General features: G+C 33.7%; 1 protein-coding gene across 5 annotated transcripts in view; it reads left to right on the forward strand.

The window, feature by feature from the left end:
• sona (sol narae metalloprotease) overlaps positions 1 to 25,528 on the forward strand; it is a 176,302-nt gene that overhangs the window by 121,934 nt on the left and 28,840 nt on the right. For all 5 annotated transcript variants that reach the window (XM_076129524.1, XM_076129522.1, XM_076129523.1 and 2 more), the window contains exon 3: positions 13,355 to 13,903. In XM_076129524.1, the coding sequence (XP_075985639.1) occupies positions 13,355 to 13,903 (549 nt within the window). The remainder of the gene's footprint in view (positions 1 to 13,354; positions 13,904 to 25,528) is intronic.

Below are 25,528 nucleotides of genomic sequence, written 5' to 3' on the forward strand. Positions count from 1 at the left end.
ACCCATTCCCAGTAAAACCTATAATACCTACACAATACACATACATACCTTTATAATACCTACATGTGTGATATACCTAACAATTTTTGCCTACAAATTCCTTCACCTTCTCCAATAGTTTCATATACACTACCTATTTCTTCGGCGAACTAAAAATGGCATACTAAAACACTACATCCTCATACACATATATCCACAGTACAACAATACTAGATATTTCACAAGACTAATGCATGATTTCCTTGCTTTATGCCCGTAACACGTCGTTGCAGTTTTTTCACACGATTTAATTCGTGTGTCCGTTCGTACGACCGCGCGGCCTTCTGAGTTGAGAAATATCGTCATAATCGATTGTTTTACTCTTACTTTTGTTTTCGTATCGATTAATGATCGACTTGATTTATTTCTGACTTGTATTTTTTCCTGTATGATCCCAAAAAAATTGTGGTTGGGGATTTCCAATACTTATTGAGTATACATAATTCTCTACGTTGATATGAAATGGTACGATTCTTCTATAATGACACAGTAATTATAAAAAAGTTATATTTTCGAAACAAAACAAAAAAAAATCTACTGTGTAGTTAAATAAACTGCAATATTAAGGCCTATAATTGAACTAAAACGAAGCAAGAGAAGATCTTAAAGGAGATCATCCACGCTCCATACATTTTTGGGCCTTTTTTCAAAGTGCCGGCCAACAAAAAAAAGTGGCATGTATCGATAGAGCTAGCCATTTGAAACAATAGTTAGTATGGCACGAAACCGGTAGGATCGCTTTAAACCGAGTTATACAGGTTTTAAGATTCATAATATTCAAACATTTATTCATTTCTGAAAGTGCTGTTAAACATAAAATAATGATTGATTTTGCTAGAATTAACTATCTAAAGCAAATGACCACTCTGAAGTTGATTTAAGGTCGTAAGCACACGTATCAACTCGGAAACGGGGCGTCACAGTATCAACTCGAGCTCATCAGTATTATTTGTATGTAATTCCCTACTGTACCACACTTATCGGAATCGTTATGTGATCGCCCCGGCTCACGACGATGGGAGTGGTGCGTATGCGCATTATGCATACACCAGCACCCAGGGTGGAGTGCGGGACTATGTGCGAATTCCGATAGAAGGGCGGTCATACTTTCTAAACCGCAACATGTGTCCTCATAACAAGGGCCCTCATCACAAATGGTGCCCGAAGCACAAAATATTGTTCCACATGCCGATGAGTCGGACATAACAACCCAACGGCAACACTCTAGATGACCTCTTACCTAGACGATGGTTTGTTAGTTGCACACAATCGAGGGTGCGGCCACTTGGGTTCGCTAAGGGAGGATGCGCTGACCTTGTGCTAGTCGCCAGTGACCAGTCCAGTGGCGACGCATTGAGGCGCCGGGGGAATCAAACTCGCACCTAAGGGGCCGCACCCTCGGTTGTGTGCAACTAACAAACCATCGTCTAGGTAAGAGGTCATCTAGAGTGTTGCCGTTGGGTTGTTTTGTCCGACTCATCCGCATGTGGAACAATATTTTGTGCTTCGGGCACGATTTGTGATGAGGGCCCTTGTTATGAGGACACATGTTGCGGTTTAGAAGGTATGCCCACAATTCTATCGGAATTTGCACATAGCCCCGCACTCCACCCTGGGTGCTGGTGTATGCATAATGTGCATACGAACCACTCCCATGGTCGTGAGCCGGGGCGATCACATAACGATTCCGATAAGTGTGTTACAGTAGGGAATTACATACAAATAATACTGATGATCTCGAGTTGATACGGTGACGACCCGTTTCCGAGTTGATACGTGTGCTTACGACCTTGAATCAACTTCAGAGTGGTCATTTGCTTTAGATAGTTAATTCTAGCAAAATCAATCATTATTTTATGTTTCACAGCACTTTCAGAAATGAATTAATGTTTGAATATTATGAATCTTAAAACCTGTATAAGTCGGTTCAATGCGATCCTACCGGTTTCGTGCCATACTAACTATTGCTTCAAATGGCTAGCTCTATCGATACATGCCACTTTTTTTTGTTGGCCGGCACTTTGAAAAAAGGCCCAAAATGGATGATCTCCTTTCAATATAAAAAATATGTAACATAAATCACTTGTGTGCAAAATGCATTTTGGACACAAAATCTTGATAAGTTGCAGTTTTATGCACTTATTCACTCGCATCGATAAATCAGTAATCGATTGTCGGAATCGATGCTTCGTACACCACTCAATCGATTCTAATCGATGGATACGATCACCGCTCAAAAGATTATCTGTAGAGTTGTATTCAAACGGGAACATATATTAACGCTTTTTTGTTGCTAAACCTTTTTTTAGTGTTTAACAATTAAATTAGAAAGGGCTTTCCATTTCTATGTTTTTTTTTACACCATAAAAGAAAATACAAACAAAAAAGCCCTTTCTAATTAGTTACTTTAGAAAAAGATTGGGTAATTAATACTACTGCTTTATCTTCTTTGTTTATCTTTGAGTTAAAAGGCTCGGATATTTTTCCTAAAATATAATATTTATCTTTCATAAAATTAACGCGGAGATATTGATATAATAAACTATAAGTCAAGGAATTACCTTTTAAATTTACACTATAATAATTCTACTATTTGACAGAATAAAGAACTAATAACGACTATCTTTCAAAAGTCTTCAATTTCACAACAACACCCATACAAGCTCACAATTGTCGTACACTTCGATTACAATAATAATCGATTAGGATTAATCCGAGTAGAGTCGAGTGGAAAGCCGGCTGACATTCGAGCGAGGGCCGCGATTCGTAACCTTGCTCTAGTAACGAATGAACGAATGTGCCATGTCGCAAGTGCGCTGGGAAAACGATCAAACATTATGAACTTATCATAAAAGACTTAGTAGTTTTGATGCCTAAGAATCTGTTTCAAGACTGCTGGATAAGTGTCGAATAATTTATCTGATAGATACTGACTATATTCCATATAATAAGCTAGTTATTAAATAGTGGAACCGGTCAATGGCAGCATTTAGTGTTTGTAAATATCGATTAGGAATGTTGCTGTATCAAATGTTCAAGTATTTTCTATTATTTTGTTTTTATGTGGAAAAGTATGACGAGTTTAGAGTGAGTCCTAATGTAATAATATATTTAGATGGAATCAAGGCCTAACCTCACTCTAGTTCGGAGAGCCCTTGTTTAACAGTGGTAAAATAATAGATTAAAGTTGTAATATTAAAAATATACTTTTTCTATCAAAAACATTACTAATAAATAATTTGTTTTACAGTGACGTCTAATTAATAAAAAAACAGCCTGAATGACATAATATGATACCACCAAATCCACCACACCTTATTTTTTTGTAATATTTCTTCTCAACGTATCGACTTCCATTCATACATTTGTTCATTGATATCTATACAAATTAATTAGTAAAATCGATGACCTCTCGATATGATATATAACTTGTTTTTCAATTTGACACGGTAAAATAACTAGCTGAATCACACAGTTTTACTTGTGTACAAGTTCCATGCAATATTACAGCAAAATATGAGCCGACTTATAAAAAAAACATGTACATGTTTGGTCCCGGCTTTTTAACTATCTCTATGCCTAATTTCATGAGAGTTGGTTCAGTAGTTTAGCTGTTAAAGCGTAACAGACCGGCAAACAGATTTTCGAACTTATTATATATTGGTACGGATATAATAACTCTGTTTACCTCATTCAGAAAAATAACAATTTATTTTTTGCAAAATCCGGGATGTCTTTTGAAAGATTTTGACGTCTACGGTTATAAAATTAACCACAAAATGATGATTGATATTCGATTAGTAGGTTAAATAATTTATATATGGGCATAAATTATGTACGTTAATGCTGTTTAAAATTAAAAGAAGATAGTTAAGTTATTAACAGACGTTAGATTAAAAATATCATAAAATGAGTTCCGCTTTAAACTTTAGAAATTGTAATTGACTGAATAGATTATAACCTAATTCACTTTCAATAGCAAGTATTGGAGTAGCTCCAGCACTACACATAAGCACAATTTTTTATTATTTCATAATTCCAAACCACCAAATTGGCCAGTGCGATAGACAAGTCCTAACCACCTTAGGTAGCCTTAGGTCTCCTACTTAAATGAGGATGACCTCATTAAGGTAGGAGACGGAAACCTTTGCCTAGCGGTGGGACAATGATAGCTAACATTTTCAAAAAATACCCATCACGTACCCGTTCTCGGCTTAGGTTTTCTCCCAGAATTATTGAGCAGTTAAGATCTCTCATTTCGAATTAGAGTCCACCACGCAAGCAAGTTTAGAACATCGCAACATACGTTCAAAGAAGATTAAGAATGTATTCTTTGCTGTAATGACACACGAAAGAATGCAGTCCACCATTTTATTAATTTAAATACACGTTGTTAATTCAATGGCGTCCATTCCCTTAATATTCCGTCAGTATTACGTTGGTTACATTGTGTACCGTCATTGTTCGCGGGTCGTTGTCTCAGGTTTTTACTTGCTCATACATCTACATACAAATGGTGTGACGTGCTTGATAGGATATACTGATAGGTACGGTTAGGTAACGATTCGAAGGATTTTTAACTGTAGAAGGGGGTTTGTAATTGTTTGAGACTGGATTGAGGTCGTTTTCATGGTGTGTGCAGTACGAAGAACGTCTTGCCAATTTGTTGTTTTGTAGAGTTGAAATACTTTTTGAGTGTTTGTGTGATTCTTATGCTATGTTGGATTTGGTTATACTTTTTTCGTTTAGCAAGTAAATTCAATAATAAATTTACTAACCAGAATGGTGTTTTAAGAGCCGCTTTTCCAACTTTAGATAATTTATTCCACGATTGCATTTGATGATTTTGACAGATATTTCAAATATCAAAATGATGTCTCAAAAAATATCCGAATCTATCAGGCAAAGAAAAATTCAGTTCAAATGCCATAAAATTGACTTATCTAAAAGTCTGCTTAATAATATATCTAGTTATATATCTTAGTCTAGTCTAATACCTATTTACTTCCAAGAACACAGTAACAAATTAACAATCCATTATCCAATTAAACCAATTCAACAATCGTAACTAAAAACGAAACGATTGGAAACTATTCGATTAATGAATACATCATTGAATCGATTCCGCTGCCGATGTATTTAGAAAGCACACAACAATAGAACATTTACTACATTGTATTTTGATTCTTACGTAATTAACATAAAGTTACATTTTGAATGGAGATGATTGGTACAGTCTTGAACAAAAATATGTATTCAGTGTCATTTTTGCATTTAGTATTGTGTGACAGCAGCAATATATTATGTAATTATCGCTGTATATTTACAGTCATTGTAGAATAATTTTGAGGTAAAATAACTGTAGTTCAGCTGCAACATTTTACAATTGAGAAATAATTCACATAAGATAAAAATAAGCCATCTTTACTAATATTATAAACGCAATAGTCTTTTTACCTTTCACGGCTAATCCACTCACACGATATCTGCTGCTTAGTTGAAGGATAGGAGTCAACCATAGTCCTACATCAGTTTTACTGCGTCATCATAAACGAATTTGCCAACACAATGAGTAAACTCTTATTTTTGCTTTTGCCTGTACTTATGATGTAATGTGAACAGTTTTGATTGACGAGTGAATTATAAATGAATGTGTAGGAATGATAGTGTCTAAAGATAAAGTGAGATTCATTCAATGTTGATACATATGTTTACATAATGTATTTATTATTATGTATCTAATGCATGTATTGTTTCAGCTGTCAATCTTCAACTATAGTTACGTAGCACTTGAATTATTAAACACATCTGCTTTTAGAGAAATTGAACTATCGCGGTTTGTATATGTAATACTAAAAATATGTATTCATATAGGCTTTTAATTACTTAGATGTTTTGCAATGCCAATGCTCTCAAAGTCTGAACTATGAACCCTGTTCCTCTTTATTTTTAACCCAGTAGTGGTTCAACGCATGTTAGCTGCAAAAGTATCAAACCTATTCTTCTTAACCTTTTGCTTAGCAATACGATGAAGTAGGCTAGCTTTCAGTAATAAAAAAAATATTCTTAACCTTTTGCTTAGCAATACGATGAAGCAGGTTAGCCTTCAATAAGAAAAGTTTTATGCCATAAAGATTTATACAGACAAACATAGACAAAAAATACAGCTAGATTGCAAGTTTCGTGTTATTTTTTCTGTAGTACGATAGTAAACTAACTCAAAAAAAATAATTAAAAGGACAACAAAATTCGTGATGTAGTTTAAAGAAAATTCGCTATGAAAATGAAGATTTTATATTGAAATTGAAATAAATTTTACTACTAGGATATAGTCAAATCGTAGTACATGTTAGTAATTGCATATTCATTACCAAAAAACTCTGTACAGCATACTGTTGTCATAGCAGCGAGTTAAGTGAAATATTGTCGAATATAGTCACGCAGTGCTATACGCAAAGTGGTCACGTGAGGTGTTCACTTAAAACATCGATATAAACTATGTTTGTGCTTGGTTATATACATTTAAAGATTTTTTCAATAATTTGAATCTTTTATTTTATGGTAAGTTAGTGACGCAGTGATTAAGATGGTTTGCAGCTACTACTACTGCGTATGAAAGTCTACAATTCAAATCTGATACTATATATTAAAATTTGTAAACCATATGTACGTTTTTATTTGTGTATGTTTAATAATAAATTGTTCTCTAAAACAAAAAAAGTACATTTTTCTGTCTCATTCCTATAACAACAATCGAGAGTACTAATTTTACTCATCATTGAGAAAAAAGGTGTCTAAAATGTGCCACTGTACACATATTACGGCTTTCGACTGTACATTTTAATTTCAATTTATAAAAAAATTCAGTGCAGTTAGTTGCACATTGTTTAGCGATACCTAATAAGTGCATGTATATAACCTCATTATATTTAAACAAAGATGACTATCTTTTCAATGAAAGAAGGGCGGGGTCAATGACCGCGGTCATTGTGACTCCAAATATAGTTTAATGAATGCATTTATTATATTTATATTAATAATTGTATAGCAGGTGCAACTGCAATCGAGGTCTTGCGTTCGATTTCCGGGTCGATTTAAACACTTATTTTAGTATTTTTGTACGTTTAAAAGACAGCTGATACAGATTTTAAGAACAAATGATCTATTTGTGACTTGCATGGATATTTAGTTCTGGCGGTAATCAAACCCACGACACTTGTGACGTATAAGTATTCTGTGTTTGTACAATGACAAATGTTTTATTTTAACCCATTACTGTCCCACTGCCGGGCAAGAGTCTCTTCTCTAACGAAGGAGGGTGTCCTCCTGAACGAGGGAGAGGTTAGGTTTAATATATCTTCTGAACCATACAGCCACTTTAATACATAAAGGAAGGAAGAATTCACTAAGAAACTAATAATAGAGTTTCTGCACGACCCGGGAATCGTTCTCCAATCTCTTGCACACTAACTAGTGTACAATCTAATGACATAACTCAACACAATTATAAATGGTTGGAGGAAACGAAGTAATGCACGAACTGTCGCCACGATGTTCCACGCACGCACTACACTACCGTTTTGTAAATATTATTGAATTAAAAGCATTTTCTTGGGTTGAACTCGTTGATGTCTTTTGTTCGGAAGGTTTTCATTAGCATTTTTTTCTGTATTGGAATGAAAAACTATTACATAAAGTGGTAATAAGTCTAGCGTAAGGCTAAAATTTTCCAATATTATAATTTTTTTTATGCAAGCATACATTTCCCAGCTTTACTAGAGGTGTTTAGCCATTTTGCGTTGGTCGTAATTCGATTAAAAGGCTATTGGTTTTGAATAAACAATAAAAATTGCATAGTCTTATAATAAAACTACTGACACTGTGCGTTTTACTGTGATCATAAACTGTATATTTCAACTACTGGCAGTGCTGTCGACATTGTACTGTATCATTCAACCTCTACTAATAAGAGGGTCAGTGCATTTTAAACTGAGTTTTTATACAAATTCTTTGTTATCATTAAAATAATAACTAGTTGTGATAAATATGTAGTTTTTACTAAATAAATACATCGCAGCACACGACTCCACAAAAACATGTCTAGCGTTGCTAGAAAAACTAAACGCGTTGATGTCTTTTTTACTGAAGTAGTATGAGGAACAAAATTATTGACATATTTTGTAGGTGACTGATTCAATGACATTTTAACAACTATATTTTGATTAAAAATAAGGTTAATATTAAATGTACTGACATTTTCCAAGGTTTTTAGTCAAAAGTCCGAAATCAATCAAAATTTTCTGTTCTACTTTTTGGCTCATAAAATAATAATAATTATGTCCGAACTCAAGAAAAAAAAGCAATACTTAATAAATGATTATAAATAATTCATCATTATAACAAAATTCCTTTAAAACTACATAGTAACTATAAAACCTTCAAACATTACAAAACTGCATAACTCATTCATCTGACTAATACTACTTCAAAACAAATTCCTAAGAACTCTACAATATGTATCAAGAGCAATCACCGCAGCTCTACGGCTCTACGTCCTTCACAATACAAACATTGGGCACAAACAGCCAACAGCCTTGTCCAGCGCGTCGTAGCGTGGCGTCCGCAAATATATCTCTATGCAGAGTCTATAGTGTCGGTAGAGTAAATATGAGGTAAATGAATGAGTGTGTTAATGTAGTTTTATAGACGGATGTAAGTGCGGATATTGTTAGGTTATGTGTGTTTAAATGATAGAAGTAAAGGGTTTATGATTTTGAGTCTTTAGTAAGAACGTTAGAAAAGAGTGCTCTAGTTCATTGTTGTTTTTTAATGGTGTAGTTAAAGGTTTCTTTGCCAGTTTTACAAGTAAATCACAATTATCGCCTTCGTAGGACTAGCGTGTGAGATTGCACAAGATAGGGAATTTTGGAAGGAAATACGGGAGGCTTTTGCGCAAAAGTGGAATACAAAAGAGGGACTGAAAAAAAAATTACAAGTAGCTGCGTCTTTTCTTAAATGCTAATATGCTATCAAACAATATATCATACAATTCTAATCCGTAATTCCTATTGTAAGCTCTCAACATTTGCATATTACACAATATAAAAAATATAATTTACATATTATATAATATTAAATTCCAAACCAAACAACAGAAATTTCCCTCATTTTCTTTAGACGTATACAAATTACTTCTAAACAACGACTTTTGACCTACAGCATGTTATTTTGAACGAAAGCTCTTTACATAAGAGAGCTTTCTACCCTAACCTTGAAAGCTCTGATGAGAAAAAATATCGACTTTGAAACACCTTTTATATGCCCTTAGTATAACAATTGAATTTCGACCTTGCGCTAAAGTACTTTAGGAACAGAATCCATTGTTCGTAGTACAATACAAAAGTCTGTCTACTTTTACGCTTAAACTGCTGAACCGATTTTAATAAGATTAAGCATGTGGATAGTTAAAGACCCGGAATTAAACTGAGTTTAAATAACTACTTAAGGCTGTAATATTTTGGAATAAATACATAATATCTTATGTAAAAAACCGTAATATACTAACGTTGTTTTATTTCTTCTTCGATTTTTCAAAAAAAAATTTATTCAGCCTCTTTTCTCTCAACAACTTTCCGACCCCTTTCAGGAATGAGAAAAGTTCAGAAATAAGAAAACAAAAACATATACATATATAAGTCACGCCTTTTATCCCATTCGGGTAGGCAGAGAGGCACTTAAAACCTTTTAAAAGATTTCCATCAGGTACTTTTAAGTTACATCACAGTCTAACATTCCCACAATCGCTATGTAAGTACAGAGCAATTAAGATCAACTTGTAACTAAACAAGGCCTCCAGTATTTTGAATACTAATAGACTAACACCATACTAGGATGGTAATGAAGCCTTCAAAGCTGTTTGAACAAAAGTAGTTCAATGGTGTGCTTGAGAGGGTTATTGTATCTCTCTTTCTTATGTAATAGGTAGGAAAAGGACAAAAGTCATTAGAGTAATAGTTTTTCTTTGTTGGTTTTTAGATTTTCTTTTTTAGCCTATGACGTAATGCCTTTGTTAGACAAAGGCCTCTCCCGTAAACTTCCGCCCCAAGGGCGTTTCCTTGCTCTGAGGGCCATATCACATATCTCAGTTGATAACTAGTGTAAGTTAAATTAAAGCCACTACCTACTACCACACCACCACAAAGCAGCAATGTATTGCATACATTGCTGCTTTGGCGGGACGTGTAAATCACTATAATCTAAGAAAGAAAACAATGTACTACTAGATTTCAAATAGTTGTCAACTGAGATACGTGATAGCCTCTCAGGCCTTACCTTCTGTTGTTACTTAGATTTTATTTTTGCCACCTTATAAATATTGTGAAAAACTTTATAAAATTGGTATTGAGCGCTATTCTCACTTGTAACAAATATTTAAAGTTCACAGATACATCTTGTTGTGAATATATTTTCATTCAAGTTCCCGACAGTCAGAAAGATATATTATATAATAACACATCAAAATTATATTTGACATAAAACCAGTACAATATAACTATCGAAACGTTTTAACAAAATGCAGTCAATATAAATCTTATCAAACCATTTTACAACATTAACCTAATCTACTTCAGTATGTTGACATTATAATTTCTCAATTGAATGTCACGGAATTTCATAAACGGCTTTCGTATTACGGCATAGATAAGAATTAAATGTATAATCTATAGTAATAAATACGAATCTGTCTGTCCGTTACGTTTATAGTCATTACACTTTCGCGTTGCATGTTCATTTTGCGGGAATTAGCGCGAACATGCATTTTATCCTGGATTGCTTGACGTTTTACCGCAGGAGCTTGCAACAATCAAACAATAAAACAATCCCAGTGTACTTAGCGCCAAAACATCAAGTAAGTCAAAGTCAAATGCATGTTCACGTTTATTTTCTTGGCCTTTCACGGCTAAACTACTGAACAGATTTCATTGAAATTTTGCAAAAACGCAGTTAAAGACTCGAGTCAAATATAGGGTACATTATTTCCAAAATGACAAAATATGTTTTGCTTTTACATGCGAGAGAAGCCAGCACATGCCACTAGTGTTACATAATACGTTATAGATAAGAGACAAATGTGTCTTAATATATAATTATGTAAGAATTAGAGCAGTGAGTCGAGGTGATCCGGTGCGAACAATGATTGGACATTGATCTTATATGTATCGCCTACGTGCCGCGAGGCTTCCGGAGTTACGGAATGTAGATCACTGGTGAAGTATTTGTGTAGTTAACTGTAGACGTCTTAATTTACAACATTTGTAAGTCTACGAGAGTTTGTTAAAGAAAATCAATTACATTTTCTGTGGTATAAAACGTGTAATTGAGATATAAGACTTTTTTTAAAGGAGGCATTACTTATGTAATTATGAATGTGACAGCTCAACTGCTAGGCAGTTAAAATTCGTATGTTAGAGCTGTTTGTTATGTATCCAGTAGTTCTTTTTCTAAACGAAAAAAATCACGAGAACAGCTAGGCATTGAATCAAGTGAATTCCCAAAGAAAAAGTTTCCATACATTGTCCAAAGTATACAGTATAGCATATAAGCGCAGTTTTCAATTTTATAAAATCTTTAATTTAATAATCCGTACTTACTTCACCCAATTATATCAACTCTAAAACTTAACTTCCTTATACAAGCTATATCAGCTGTTTCAATTCCGATATACGAGATATTCAATAGATATACAATTCTGAACATTCAAATTCAACGTCACGTGAACCACTACCCCGCAAACAATCCATTAACAATAAATTCGAACTACAACAGTAAACCCACATCCGTATTGTTAGCATTTCGTCTGAATGTCACCGCCACACGTCGGGAACCTTGGCTCCGGTCAATAGTACTCACACGCCTTTCTCGAACCATTTCCAGATTTATTCACAGTTGTATGACGCATACAGCCTTATACAGGCCATGGTTGTTTCAATATAGAGTGGAGTTAACTAGATCCTTGGGTTCGTGCTACTGTGTGCAAATATTTAGTATTATTTGATTATAGGGTTATGTGTAACGTCAATGCCATGTTACTTGAAGGTTGCAATTTGGCTCTTATAGGAATTCAGTTTCTTAATAACAAAATTTTGCTTGCAGTAACGACCGTGTTTAAGTATTGGTTGAAAAGAGTATCATATTAATGTTCTTTTTCTGAGATATAGTAGTTTACCAAATTTTATTTGAATTAGTAGCTGTTTTGGAGTTTAAATATAACTTTCATAAATACAATTTTCTATTAGCCATGTTTAATATGGGTAGTAGTGATGCAGATAGATATTTTTCAAACAACTAAAAGGTAATTTTGTGTATGTATTTTCTTAATTGATTGTTTGGAAATATGACGTTAGAATTAAAAGGGAGGAAAATAATTTTGAAGTCAAGATATTAAATTCAATAATTAAAGGTATCCATTTATATTAATAAAGGTATTGCGTTTTAATTGCTTAATGTGTTTAATTTTAAACCTAAAGGTATAAAATATTGCAAAAGACCTGTAACAAATGGATAATAATTTTAATTGACTTTGGTTTATGTTTTCAAAATATTACAGACGTCAAAAGTATATACGTGTATGCCTGAATTCGTCACATATATTGCTCTTGCAAGGCAATCGGTGTAAATACATATTTTTGCACAGATTTTTTGATCTCAAGAACCCAAAAGTTTCCTTGTTAAAGAATTCAAAAAAGAATTATCTTTCGTTGCATTTTGCATCTGATAACAGGTTTAAAAAAACCGTGTGTGGTATCAAATATGGTGTTCAATGTCGTAAAATTATGAGTTCGAGATTGTTTCTTTTAATGAGTAAGGGTGTAATGAGCAGGTTGAGAATGTTTGAGTTATTTATTACAACACTTTACATATGTACCTGGTTGTTTATAAAAAGGACGACGCAGGGAGTCGTTCTTTTTAGTGAAAAACACCTGTATTAAAGTTTAATTGTAACCTTTAAGTCAAAAGCAATTGCAGATTAATGGCTGGTTACACAAACGACACTTAAGTATGCTCTTGAGGTTTCTGCTGTCGCTGTTATTTTGATGGGTCTCCTCCCTCATTACGGGAGGAGACCCTTGCCCAGCAGTGGGACAGTAATGGGTTATTTTTTTTTTTTTTTATTACTTTAACTTGAGTGTCGTTTGAGTTTCAACTGTTAGTCTTCCCAATTCATGAACTGAATAATGTATTCTTTATGGCTCGCGTAACTACAATTTTGTTTTTCATGTCTTTAATATTAACAGTACCTTTATCATCTTTACAGATTCACGAGCACATGACGGCAGACGAACTACGGAACGTATTCCACGTGGAACACCACTCAATGGTGCCAGAGTACCACCTGATCCAACTCACCCACCACCTCTCCAGGCGGCACATCACACCGAACCATCACACCAACGCCCATGGTGGGAAACCAAACAAGATCCCACATGAAAAGACATCAAAAGACCATCAATGGAAGACGGAGACCAGCCCGCCTTCGCTCCTAAACGACGAGATGTTTGTCAAAGCGAAAGAATATATCAAAGATGTTGATATTATCGGGGACTTGAATAACACAGTTAGTGTCAGCTTCGATGTGTCAAATTCTAGTGAAAGTGATAGTGTTAGTGCCCTTAGTGATATGGAAAGGTTGGTGGAAGACCAGGAGTTGGACGTCCATAAGATAGACTTGGAGGCGTTTGGCAGGCAACTGAAGTTGGTGCTGAAGAAACAAGAGGGATTGTTGAAGAAGGATGGGTTGAAGATGTGGAAGGCTCATCAGAATGAGTCGCAGCCTCATGGGGTCGACTATGAAGAACTTGTATCGGTAAGTTCGTTTTCTTCTGTAATTGCTGTTGCAACTTTTGTGGATAAGAAATTGAGACAAATTTAATTGATAGAAGGTCTGCATAGTACTGGCTAAAATTTTGTCAGGTATCTTTGTCCACCTTTTAAAATCAGGTGTATATTTTAAGTCAATATAATGCTATTGAATGATTATTTCACTTATTTACTTAGTCCGATGATTCATAATTGTTAGTATTTCTACTAAAACGGTTAGAATAATGTCTTCTTATCAATGAGAGAAACGGTTAGAATAAATTAATTTTCTTCTTATCAATAAGGGTAAAGTTACTGAACTTTCTTTACTATTAATCAATTAATATAGTTCTAATATCAATCACAAATCATGATGCAATACAGAAACCAAACGGTTTTCAAATCAAATTCTCTAATTACCCACCGGATATCAGCGATTAGGCACGCAGTTCATTTCAGCTTTATGCCCATGTTTTCCGTTCAAGAAATAGTCCTAATTAAGCAACAAGGTTTAATTGTATCAACAATTACAGTAATGATCGGATGGAAAAGCCGTAAATAAGCAGGGATTACGAGGAAGCAGCTGTTACCTTTGTTTTTCAGTAATTGATAATTGTTGCTGCATCCCTTGGAAACATAATTCAAGTTCGTTTAGTAGTTATTGCTGAAAAGAATCGGCTAATCGAATTAAAGACATTGTAGTAGTTAACGTAGTTATTCTAAAATTGGAGGAAAAATTGGATTGACTTTGAAAACAAAATTGTTACCTACTCTCTTAATCACGATCCAATAATCAAAAAACCATGTTTAATTTACATCCAGCGTTAACCTTGCCTTTCAAAAAGAGGATAAAGTAGGATAGAGGCACTTTATATTTAATTTTATTTGTTGCTTTTAACATGGTTTGTAGTTTTTGGAAAATAATTTAAAAGTTGTTCTGTCTTTACTGTAATAGTAGAACTTATCTCATAGTTCAGATCTTACATTTGCATTTCCCATCGAAAGTTTATTACCATTATAGGAGAAATATTCCCATGAGATAACTTGATGCTCCATATATGGGAGTTGTGTAGTGAAAAGCGAAAATCGAATCGATATCGTTCGGAAATACTAAACAATGCGGAGAAGTGCCATTCTAATTATAACGTGTGCGACTAATAAGAGGTCGGTGTTTGTAGGGCTGGCAACACTCAATTATGCTATGTTATATGACAGTTGAAATAATTATATAGGCTTAATGCTGTCACATATATGGGCAATACACAATTTAAAGAAAAAATAATTTCGTGTTCCTAAAAGCACTTGTCATTGTGACGAATGTAGCAATAACTTTGAACCGGGTGTAGCGGGTTCGATTCTTGCTCAGAAAATATGTGATCTACAGATAGTTACTGTTTATTTTGAGTCCTTTGTTATTCGTTTTTTGTTAATTGATACAATTCCTCAAGATATTTATTCCAGCGAAATTTTTTTTACTGCATTGTTACGATTCTCTCCTTCCATTTTACTGTTGGTATTAGGTTACTTTTTAACACCTGAAGGCTTTAAAACTAACGTTATTTAAAAGATACAAATCTTAATTAAACAGCAATTAACAGTACAACCCTAGCAGTGAATTGTTCTTACGTACGGATGACACAAAAAGCACCCGTTGTATGAGAGCGGGTGAAAGCGGCTCCCACGCTCTTATCTAACCGAGAAGTCGCATCTCTTGTGCTAATCACATACAGGGGTAGATGGCAACACCTAAAAACATACACCAAAACTTTACGACTGAAAGAAATTTCTAGAGACCTATTTCGGGGAGATACCAGCTCTGTTAAAAGGGTACTATCAGCTAGGAAGAACGGTTGTAAGAACCTTTTTAAATTTATTATTCCGAATTAATGAAACTACAAATTATCAAGTGCTTTACATTTCTTTAAAAAATCGGACTGAAAATGACAAATCAGCTGGCTTACTCCCGGCCCAGTCAAGATCTCAAGTGATATAATTCGATTCGGACTAATAAAAAAATTACGACTAATTATGCTTATCTCCTGTAGAGAAGTATTCTGTAAGTTTGAACTCTAACAGGAAAGAAACCTTACAATAACTTACATCTTAACATAATTACTATATCTTTGTTCATAAAGGTTGGACTACATAAAATAAACTTAGTTCTAAAACTATTCTAAATATTATTACCATGGGCGTTCCCCTTAACATTGAGGCCATCATAATGAAACATAACATAATATTACAAACGTTATTCGCTCAAACCGGCCTGTCAAAAACATAGATATATTATACCGAACATTCGGTCACATGCTTGGACAATATGTTTAGCAACTGCGTATGTCTAGACAGGGTCATAGTTAACGATTTAACGTCAGACCACTGTGGGCTGAACGCAGTCTTCTCTAGGAAGAATGTTATCAAATCTAACACGATAACTTTTAGACCTATTACACACAACCGCTTGACATTGTTTAATCATGAGGTAGCCGCCAAGATTTCCAACATTGATATTACTCAGAATGACCCAGACGATCTCTATAAATCTTTGTTTAGCGTTATTGAATCTCAGTTTAATACGATTTTTAAAGAAAAAACGATCGCTAAGGAAAATACAAAACTGAAATTTTGCGATTGGGCGACTGTAGGAATTTACAAAAGTAGAGCTAGGATGTATGAGCTGTATGCCATGAAACAATACAATTTCAATCCAGGTTTTCTTGAATATGTTAGGAATTATTCAAAAATTTTTAAAAAATCTTGTGCTGCTGCTAAGTCTTTGTATTTAAGCAACAAGATTAAAAATTCCAACAACAAAATAAAAACAACTTGGAATATTATCAATAATGAAACAGGACGATCAACACCACCCGATCACGACTTCGAGTTAAATGTTAACAATCGGGTTATTACAGATAGCCTAGGCGTAGCTCAAACATTTAATAATTATTTTTCTGACATACCAGTCATTACGACTAGTTCCTTAAATTCCTCTACCGCTAAAGCAGAATCATTACTTAGGAGCAATGTGAGTCAGTGCAATGTCTCATTTTATTTTAAGTATATAAACCCCTCTGACGTAATCAGAGTATTCAAGTCGCTTAATTCCAAAAATACTGCGGACTTGTGGGGTATTTCTGTCAAGTTACTTGAGAGTATTATCGCTGAAATAGCACCTCATTTAGCTGCAACTTTTAATCGATGTGTAGATGTAGGTGTGTTTCCTAATTTAATGAAGCACAGTAAGATAATTCCCCTGTTTAAAAACGGATGTAAAACTGAGCCCAGTAACTTTAGGCCAATATCCATCTTGCCTGCTATTAGCAAAATATTTGAAAGGGCTATATTAGAGCAACTAGAAAGCCATTTCAGTTTGTATAATTTACTCCACAGCAAACAGTTTGGCTTTACAAAGGGTCGATCTACCATCGATGCAGGGGTCACACTTATTAGGCATATTTTCGATGCTTGGGAGATGTCGCAGGATGCTATTGGGGTATTTTGCGATCTCTCCAAAGCGTTTGATTGTGTTGACCACAATACTCTTTTATATAAACTTAAGTACTATGGAATTGGGGATGTGGCACTTGACTTACTTGCATCCTACTTGTCTGAGAGAGTGCATTATACAGACATAAATGGGTCAAGATCCACTGGATCTGCGGTTAGTCTCGGGGTACCACAGGGCTCTATCCTTGGTCCGTTCCTTTTTCTGGTTTATATTAATGATTTGCCACATCAGGTACAGGATCTGTGTGATATCGTACTATTTGCTGATGATACGTCGCTTATATTTAAAGTAGATCGTAAGAAAACTGATTTTGACGATGTAAATGGTGCTCTTACACAGGTTCTCAACTGGTTTACAGCCAACAATTTGTTGTTAAATTCAAGGAAAACCAAATGCATTAGATTTACCATGCCCAACGCTAGGAATCTAGGTACGAACGTAGTTCTAAATGGTGAGGTATTAGAAATGGTCAATTCCGCAACCTTCCTAGGTATAGATTTAGATAATAAGCTTCAATGGGGCACCCAAATAACAAAGCTCGCGGGCAGGCTCAGCTCCGCAGCCTATGCGATAAGAAAAGTAAGACAGTTTGCTGGTGTAGATGCGGCAAGACTGGTTTACTTTGGTTATTTTCACAGCGTTTTGTCCTACGGTATTCTACTTTGGGGCAGAGCTGCTGATATAGACACAATTTTCGTAATTCAAAAAAGAGCAATTCGCGCTATTTATGGCTTAGGAGCGCGGGACTCTCTGCGGGATGTATTTGGGAAAATAGGCATACTGACGGTGGCATCACAGTATATTTTTGCGAATTTGATGTTCATCAAACAAAACATAAATTCGTTTGCTAAGAATAGTATTCATAACATTAATACCAGAAATAAGCACAAATTAGTAGGTCCCTGCAATAGATTGCAAAAAGTACACAACTCATTTGCAGGTCTTGGTGTTCGGTTGTATAACAAACTCCCTAGCAGTGTTATGGATCTTCCCCAACAAAAATTCAAAGTAGTTGTTAAAGATCATCTTATTAAAAGGGGTTATTATAAGGTTGACGATTACTTAATGGATAAGAAAACATGGGATTAGTTAGTTACGCGTTCTACAGAAATCGAGATTAAATATCTATATATTTATATATACATCTTTGCATTGTATAAACATTAATCAGTCATTTCAACTCTGTAACAGAGAGGTATTGCACGAGTCTCAGTGGTATTCATTTTTCTTTTTTTTCATTGAAATGGTGGGCTCCCATGCCAAGGTTCGTCATGCTCACTAAAATGTCATTGCTTGCGGCGGCGTCGTGTGCCGGGTCACCCCCTTCCCTCTAATATGTGCGAAGGGGGTGATGGCTGGTCCACGCGTCATACTCGTGAACGGGTGCTGCTTGGGGTGACTGGTCGTCCTGGGTGTGGTGACTGCCATAATTTTTTTTTTTAAGCAACTACGTTTCACTAACTGTACTTCCTTTACCACAGTATGCTCTTGAAATGCCTCTTATGATTTCATTTATATTATTATGTGGGTAGATGCTCCCATCATGCTTCCAATACTATTTATATCTTGTTTATTAGCACCTTAATATATTGATTTAATTTATGTTATGACCAAAGTGTGTTCGGTAGTGTTGGTAGGTAGCAGCTACTTACATCATCAATGTTTTATACCAGCATAAATATTGTTAAAATCATTTGGCGATTAAAAAGAGTGGCCAGGAGTTTCTTGCCAGCTCTTCTCATTGGCCCTACCTTCCGAACTGGCGGTAAATTCACTCTCTGTATCATTGACTATCATAAGCGTCAGCACTTGACCTAAATGAATAAATGATTTGATTTTGATTTTGATTTTATTAAAGACTGGATACCGCAGAATTTAAGTCAGAGCGCACACAACACTTTGACAAATTAAAACCGTGTTGACATTTTATATTGCAGAGTAATTCGACGTTGACAGATGCATATTGCACAGTTGGAAAAGTTAAGTTGGTATCAATCGACGATGTTAAATTACTGTGTTTACGACATGCTCAGACCAAAATTACTTGCATAATGTCATAGTCAATTTAATAGAAAATAGAAATATTGTTTTTAAATCATTTGGGCCGCTTTTTCCATCACAGACAACTTTATTTCGATGAAAAATTTTGGCGTTTTAATAGATTTTCCATACGTTTATTGTCTCCTCCCTATTCTTTAAAGAAAATTATCTGACAATGGAGGATCAGAATCATCAAATAGTGAACGGTATCTAGTAAACACAATATCTGTGGTCAAAATACATGAAATTCAAATGTATATTTAAACTTGTTCCCCTTACATAATTTACGCAACCGTTACCGAATAAATGGCGATATTCTCGTAAAAGTGAGACAATAAATTTAAGTTTAAATATTTTAAAGACAATCTAATATTTATAAGACACGACACTGTTTAGGAATTACAAGTGTTTTGTAAAGGTTTATTTACAACTAGCTGACCCGCGCAACTTCGCATGCGTCACGTAAGAGAGAATAGGTCATAGTTTTCCCCCGTTGTTGTAACATTTTTCGTTACTACTCCGCTCCTAATGGTCGTAGCGTGATGATATATAGCCTATAGCCTTCCTTGATAAATGGGCTATCTAACAGTGAAAGAATTTTTCAAATCGGACCAGTAGTTCCTGAGATTAGCGCGTTCAAACAAACAAACAAACAAACAAACAAACAAACAATCAAACAATCAAACAATCAAACAATCAAACAATCAAACAATCAAACAATCAAACAATCAAACAATCAAACAAACAAACAAACTCTTCAGCTTTATAATATTAGTATAGATATGCTATATTAATACATTTTATACGATTTTTTATATTCCTATTAAACTGTATGTTTAAAATACTTAAAACATAATATCAGACGTCTTTTCCAAAAGGGTAGGCCAAAGAAAGCCACTTGGTCTTATTTTATTTAAATACAACTTTACCTTAAATTTGGTTCAGACTCATTATTATAACCAATATGTTTGTCTTGCCCTTGTGCCAAAATTAATCGTAACCCACCCTTGACATTGGTACACGATCTGTTTCCGGGCTTGAAAAGAAAATCACGGCCAAATTTATCTTAGTTTCTGCCTATTACTATTATTACAGTCGCATTAATATTTCAAAGTTATTGACCATGTTGTTGTTTGTATAATTTAAGACATTTCAATAATAACGATTATGTAACAAAACTAGTAATGCAGGAGGCAATATTATGCACAACTTAATGTAAACTGCACCTACCACGTGACGACTGTACCTACCTGTTAAAATCACCATCTATTTACATTCTTACTTAACATACCGGTAAAGTAAAAACAAATAAATGCAAATTTAAAACTCTTTTCATTAATCTCCTTAATCATCACTTGATCATAGACAAGCCTCTATTATCTATTAACATATTATCTATGATATTGACATTTGTGACAGCTGTCAACCTAGTTTCAAACGTCAGAGTAATGTTCTGATTATGTAAATTTTATACGTGCAGTAGCCGAAAATGGCGTTTGGAGTACTAAATGGTGTTGTTGCTATATATGGCGTATATTTTTGTTTACCTTGATCGTTCGACACGATCTAGGTTTAGATAAATTCCTAGACCGAGGTTAGGATCCGTTTGGTATTTAGGTTGCATTTGATTTTGTTTTGGTTAACAGGTAGTAGGTATTTTAACATGACGGAGAGTTGACTTGTTAATCTCACGATATATATTGTATTTGTAATTAGGCATAGATATTGTTACCTACTTGGGTTGAAGCCAAACTTTAAGTAAGTGATTAGAAACTCCTCTAAGCATAGCCTACACTAAGTGAAATCTTTATTTAGAGGTAGTAAAGACAATAATGCCATACGGCTCAGGCTTACAAAAATTATCTATATTCAACTTGATTTTTCTTAAAAAACTGTTTTTTACAACATCCTATTGATATTTGACGCAACAAGTGCACAGTAACACAAATCAAATAATAACATAGCTAATTACATGCAAAAATACGCCTTTATAAAAATGCAAATTGCTACTTTTCTATGCAAAGCCCAAATGTGAATAGAACCTACTCAACTGTAAATAAGTAAAGTTATGTAAAAAATCATGGTTATTTAACACCTGGCAACCCAGTAGCAGTGAGTCACAACACTTTTCTCATTTTAATTGGACGTTTACAACACCCACGACTACAACACTATTAGAATTACGATTTAAGATGTGGAACTATTAATTATAATCGTATTTATAAACTCCCACGCGGTACGATATAATTTGTTTGAATAGAAGACTTTTAATAATGTATTATAACATCACGATTTCATATTCATAAAGCCCTTATTTCCATTGGCGCTTTTTGAGAAATAATTTCGCGGTTTTTGAAAAATGTCGATAAAAAAAACAAACATATTTGGTGGCAGTAATTATTCCTTCAAAAAGATTTTCTTCCTTTCTACAAGTTGAGATATCGTAATTATATAATGTAGTTTTCCTCCGTTGCCCAAAGTTTCCACTCTGTATATAAAACCATCTGTCAGATCCGATTTTCTTTTTGTAATTTTACGACCTATTTTTTTATAAAGACCGTCTATCATCAGCCTAAACATAACAGAAACCGAAAGGCCCATATACATCTGTCCTTACTAAACCTAAATTTACTCTTAGGGTACGTATACATTTACCAAAAAAATATAACCAAACTAAATTACAGGTTGTTTCTTGTTAACACAGTCTTACATTAGTCTTATCGCGAGTCTGTGGACTACTACCATAAAATATCACCTAATGTTTTCCTTATTTCTCACCTGATTGAAAAAAGGTTGATTTATACATCCGCGCTGATTAGTATGTTTACAACAGTTTCATTAGAGCAGTGGTTCCCAACCAGTGGTCCGTAGAAGTCAAAATATGGTCCGCGAATGATTTAAAAGTTTTGAATTTTCAGGATGATTATAACACTTTGTTTTTAATATACTTACACAGTGGTCCCTGCTATCAAGAATAATATAAAAGTGGTCCCGGACTAATAAAAGGTTGGGAACCCCTGCTTTAGAGGTTGCTCACATTTTGTAGCTGCAGGTCAAAGACCACTGTGGTCTGAATTCATTGAACTTGTGTTGTAAATAATGTTTAATTTGTTATTAATGATTAACTATCGATTTTACGTTTATATGGTCGTAAATCTGACTTATATAATATATGAAAGGAAAAAGTGAAGAATATCAGGACAAAACATAAACTTAGAGATATTATTTTCATTATGTTAATTTGGAATATTTTCTCTAGTTTTTGGAATGTTCAAAGCATTTTATATTTTTTGCCATAATTCCAGGCTTGTATTAAAATATCATTGACTCTAAACAATCTCAATAAGTATTTTTGGGAATTCACAAATATTCTTTTTAAAATGTATTTAGGTAGCTTTCTTCAAAATAAATTGTTTTCAGTTGCCTCAAGTTATAAAGGGACACTGTTTTGTATCTAACATTTTACCTACTCGCACAGTCAAAGCATCAAATTCTAATAAACGTTTTTAAGACGACAACGCCTAGCAATTTAATTGTAACTCTCGTTATTTATCGCCTAAACATTTAAATGTACGATCAAGTTAACAACTGAATCCATTTGTGATTTTGATCAGCGATTGTTGAATTTTTAAAACTATGGAGATTCGAAGGTTGAGACATTTATCTAAGAACAAAACCAACGTTATAATAAATTGAGGTAATTGTTTGGCCAGTTCCAATAATATATCTACAGATAGTAGTAAACTAACGATCGAGTATTGGTGGTTAAGTATTGTGTAGTAAAACAATTCTTATAGCTACGGTGATAGTTTACTGTTTATGAAGTCATTTCTTGTTATTTTATTTTAATATTAAACCGTATTAAGTTGTATAAAGCACAGAAAACGAAAGAAAACATTTACATTCCTTATTTCCTTATTTTCACACAACACTTATAAAAACTTAATTAATAATCAAACACATTAGTTTTTACTAATTTACTACAAAAACACGTGTCAAGCATCACGTGTAGAAGAAAATCTTGAGAAAAATCAGAAACAATTTTTATTTATTATCAAATTTACGATAAAAATAAAAAAAATTCGTAGTAAAAAATTCTAGTTTTTTTATAAATGTAAATCTCATTAGCTAATTAATGAGTGAATTGGAATATGCAAATGGTCTATAATCTCTATGGTTCACATCGTGTGATTCGCTAATTAATTTTTAATACGTTGTCAGAGAGGTTTTAGCCACAGGTGTTGATAGAATATGTCATTATTTTTGTATATGAGAACAGTATTCGCCATTATACGTATTTAGGTATAAGTGTTAATTTTGATTATTTGCTGTCTCAACTATTTTCATTGGTATTTGAACGAAAAATTTGGAATCATTTTAGACTAGCAAATAAGTTGTGAAGAAATATTTTCATAGCAAGGCATAGGTTTACAAAAAGATAAAAAAATGTGAATCCTTAATTATCCTCCAATTCTGAGTAACGACAATCACTAATCCACTAAAATTACTTACTAATATTTAATTCATTAATTTTCTCACTCTTTATCTCCGAGAAACGCGGCTCAAAGTCCGGACTACAAAAGGGCTACTATAAACTTGTCATAGTAAATTGTAGATGAAACCATAGTTTATAGATTCATTCGTTATATTTTATGTCAAAAAGATATGGCTTACTTGACGTTAACAGCCTTATAATAACTATTATACACAAGGCCGAAGAAAATTAATATAAATTTAATAAAATATACCTTTAAATAGATAATACTAGGCTTTTGCGATGAATTTACTTGCTTTTTTAAAGGTTTTATCGGCGAAATACATTTTCTTTTCTCTGTAATCTATCACTTTGCTAATTTATCGAAGACTTAAGGTCACTTTTAACAACTACCAGATAAGTATCGATTGGAGTAATTGTAACAGGTTTTTTGTATTTTGATTCTTTAATCTCAACCCATCCCTATGGAAAAAAGGCGTGATTTTATGTATCTATTTAGTTATAGTTCATCTATTCGATAGTTTATTTATGAAAGGCGAAATGATCTTTGTTTTAACCCAGTCACGTTTTACAAACGTAGATATATCGACGACTAGTAGCCGATTCATGAATAAAAAATAGATTAAAACAATTTAATTTAGTTACATGACTAACTCATTTGTAAATTCAGAGACATAATTCAGTAAATGGTGTCATCAATTAAATATCACTATCAAACGAAAAAACGATTTTTTATGCTACGAGTATGAAATAAAATAAACTAACATAAAATTTTCTTTAATTCCGTTTACAATATGTCCTGAAAATTTAGGAGAGACTCTCTTAATAGGTAATAAATTTTAATATTTCTGTTACTTAGACTTTTTTTATTTCTTGTGCCAATTTTGGCAGATAGAAATGCAGCAGCAATCTGTCCAATTCATCAAGATATCCTTTTCAGTTTTCTTACTTGGGTGAATTGTCTATTAATCGAATAAAATCTAATAACAACAGTAAAACAAACATACCATCTTATATTTTACTAATACGTAAAAAACACATTTACAAAACCTGGTCACAATTTGCGACTGGTCATAAAGCTCATTTGTTATTTAAATGTTCATCTTGTTATAATAATGTGGTCGCTTCTATTCAACCACGGTGTACCACACGTGGTCATGGACCACCAATTTATGTATTTACATAAACAAGTGACATGTATGGCGCATATGAAAATAAGTGAGGGATTTTCCTTTCTTGATCGTTATTATTTGATAGTATGACGCTCACAGCCAGTTGCGCTCATTGGATCAGTGAGTTAAGCAAATTTTGACGGGACCACCCATAGATTATATCTCTTAAGAAAAAGAAACACAATAGACAATAATAACATTAGAAAAACAATCGATACTCATTTGTTATATTGCTCTATTAAGAATGAATGAATTCATTATATTTAGAAACTAACCAATAAATGGTTGAAAAGTATAGAAATATCAATATGATCGCATGTCAAAATCAAAATCGTTGCTTGCCTCTAAGATTGCTATATTCTAGTTCTAACAATGTATCTAATAGTACTTATGATTTAAGCAAGATTGTAGCGAATC

The sequence above is a fragment of the Anticarsia gemmatalis genome, chromosome 22 (genome assembly GCF_050436995.1).
Source record: "Anticarsia gemmatalis isolate Benzon Research Colony breed Stoneville strain chromosome 22, ilAntGemm2 primary, whole genome shotgun sequence".
NCBI classification, from domain to species: domain Eukaryota; kingdom Metazoa; phylum Arthropoda; class Insecta; order Lepidoptera; family Erebidae; genus Anticarsia; species Anticarsia gemmatalis.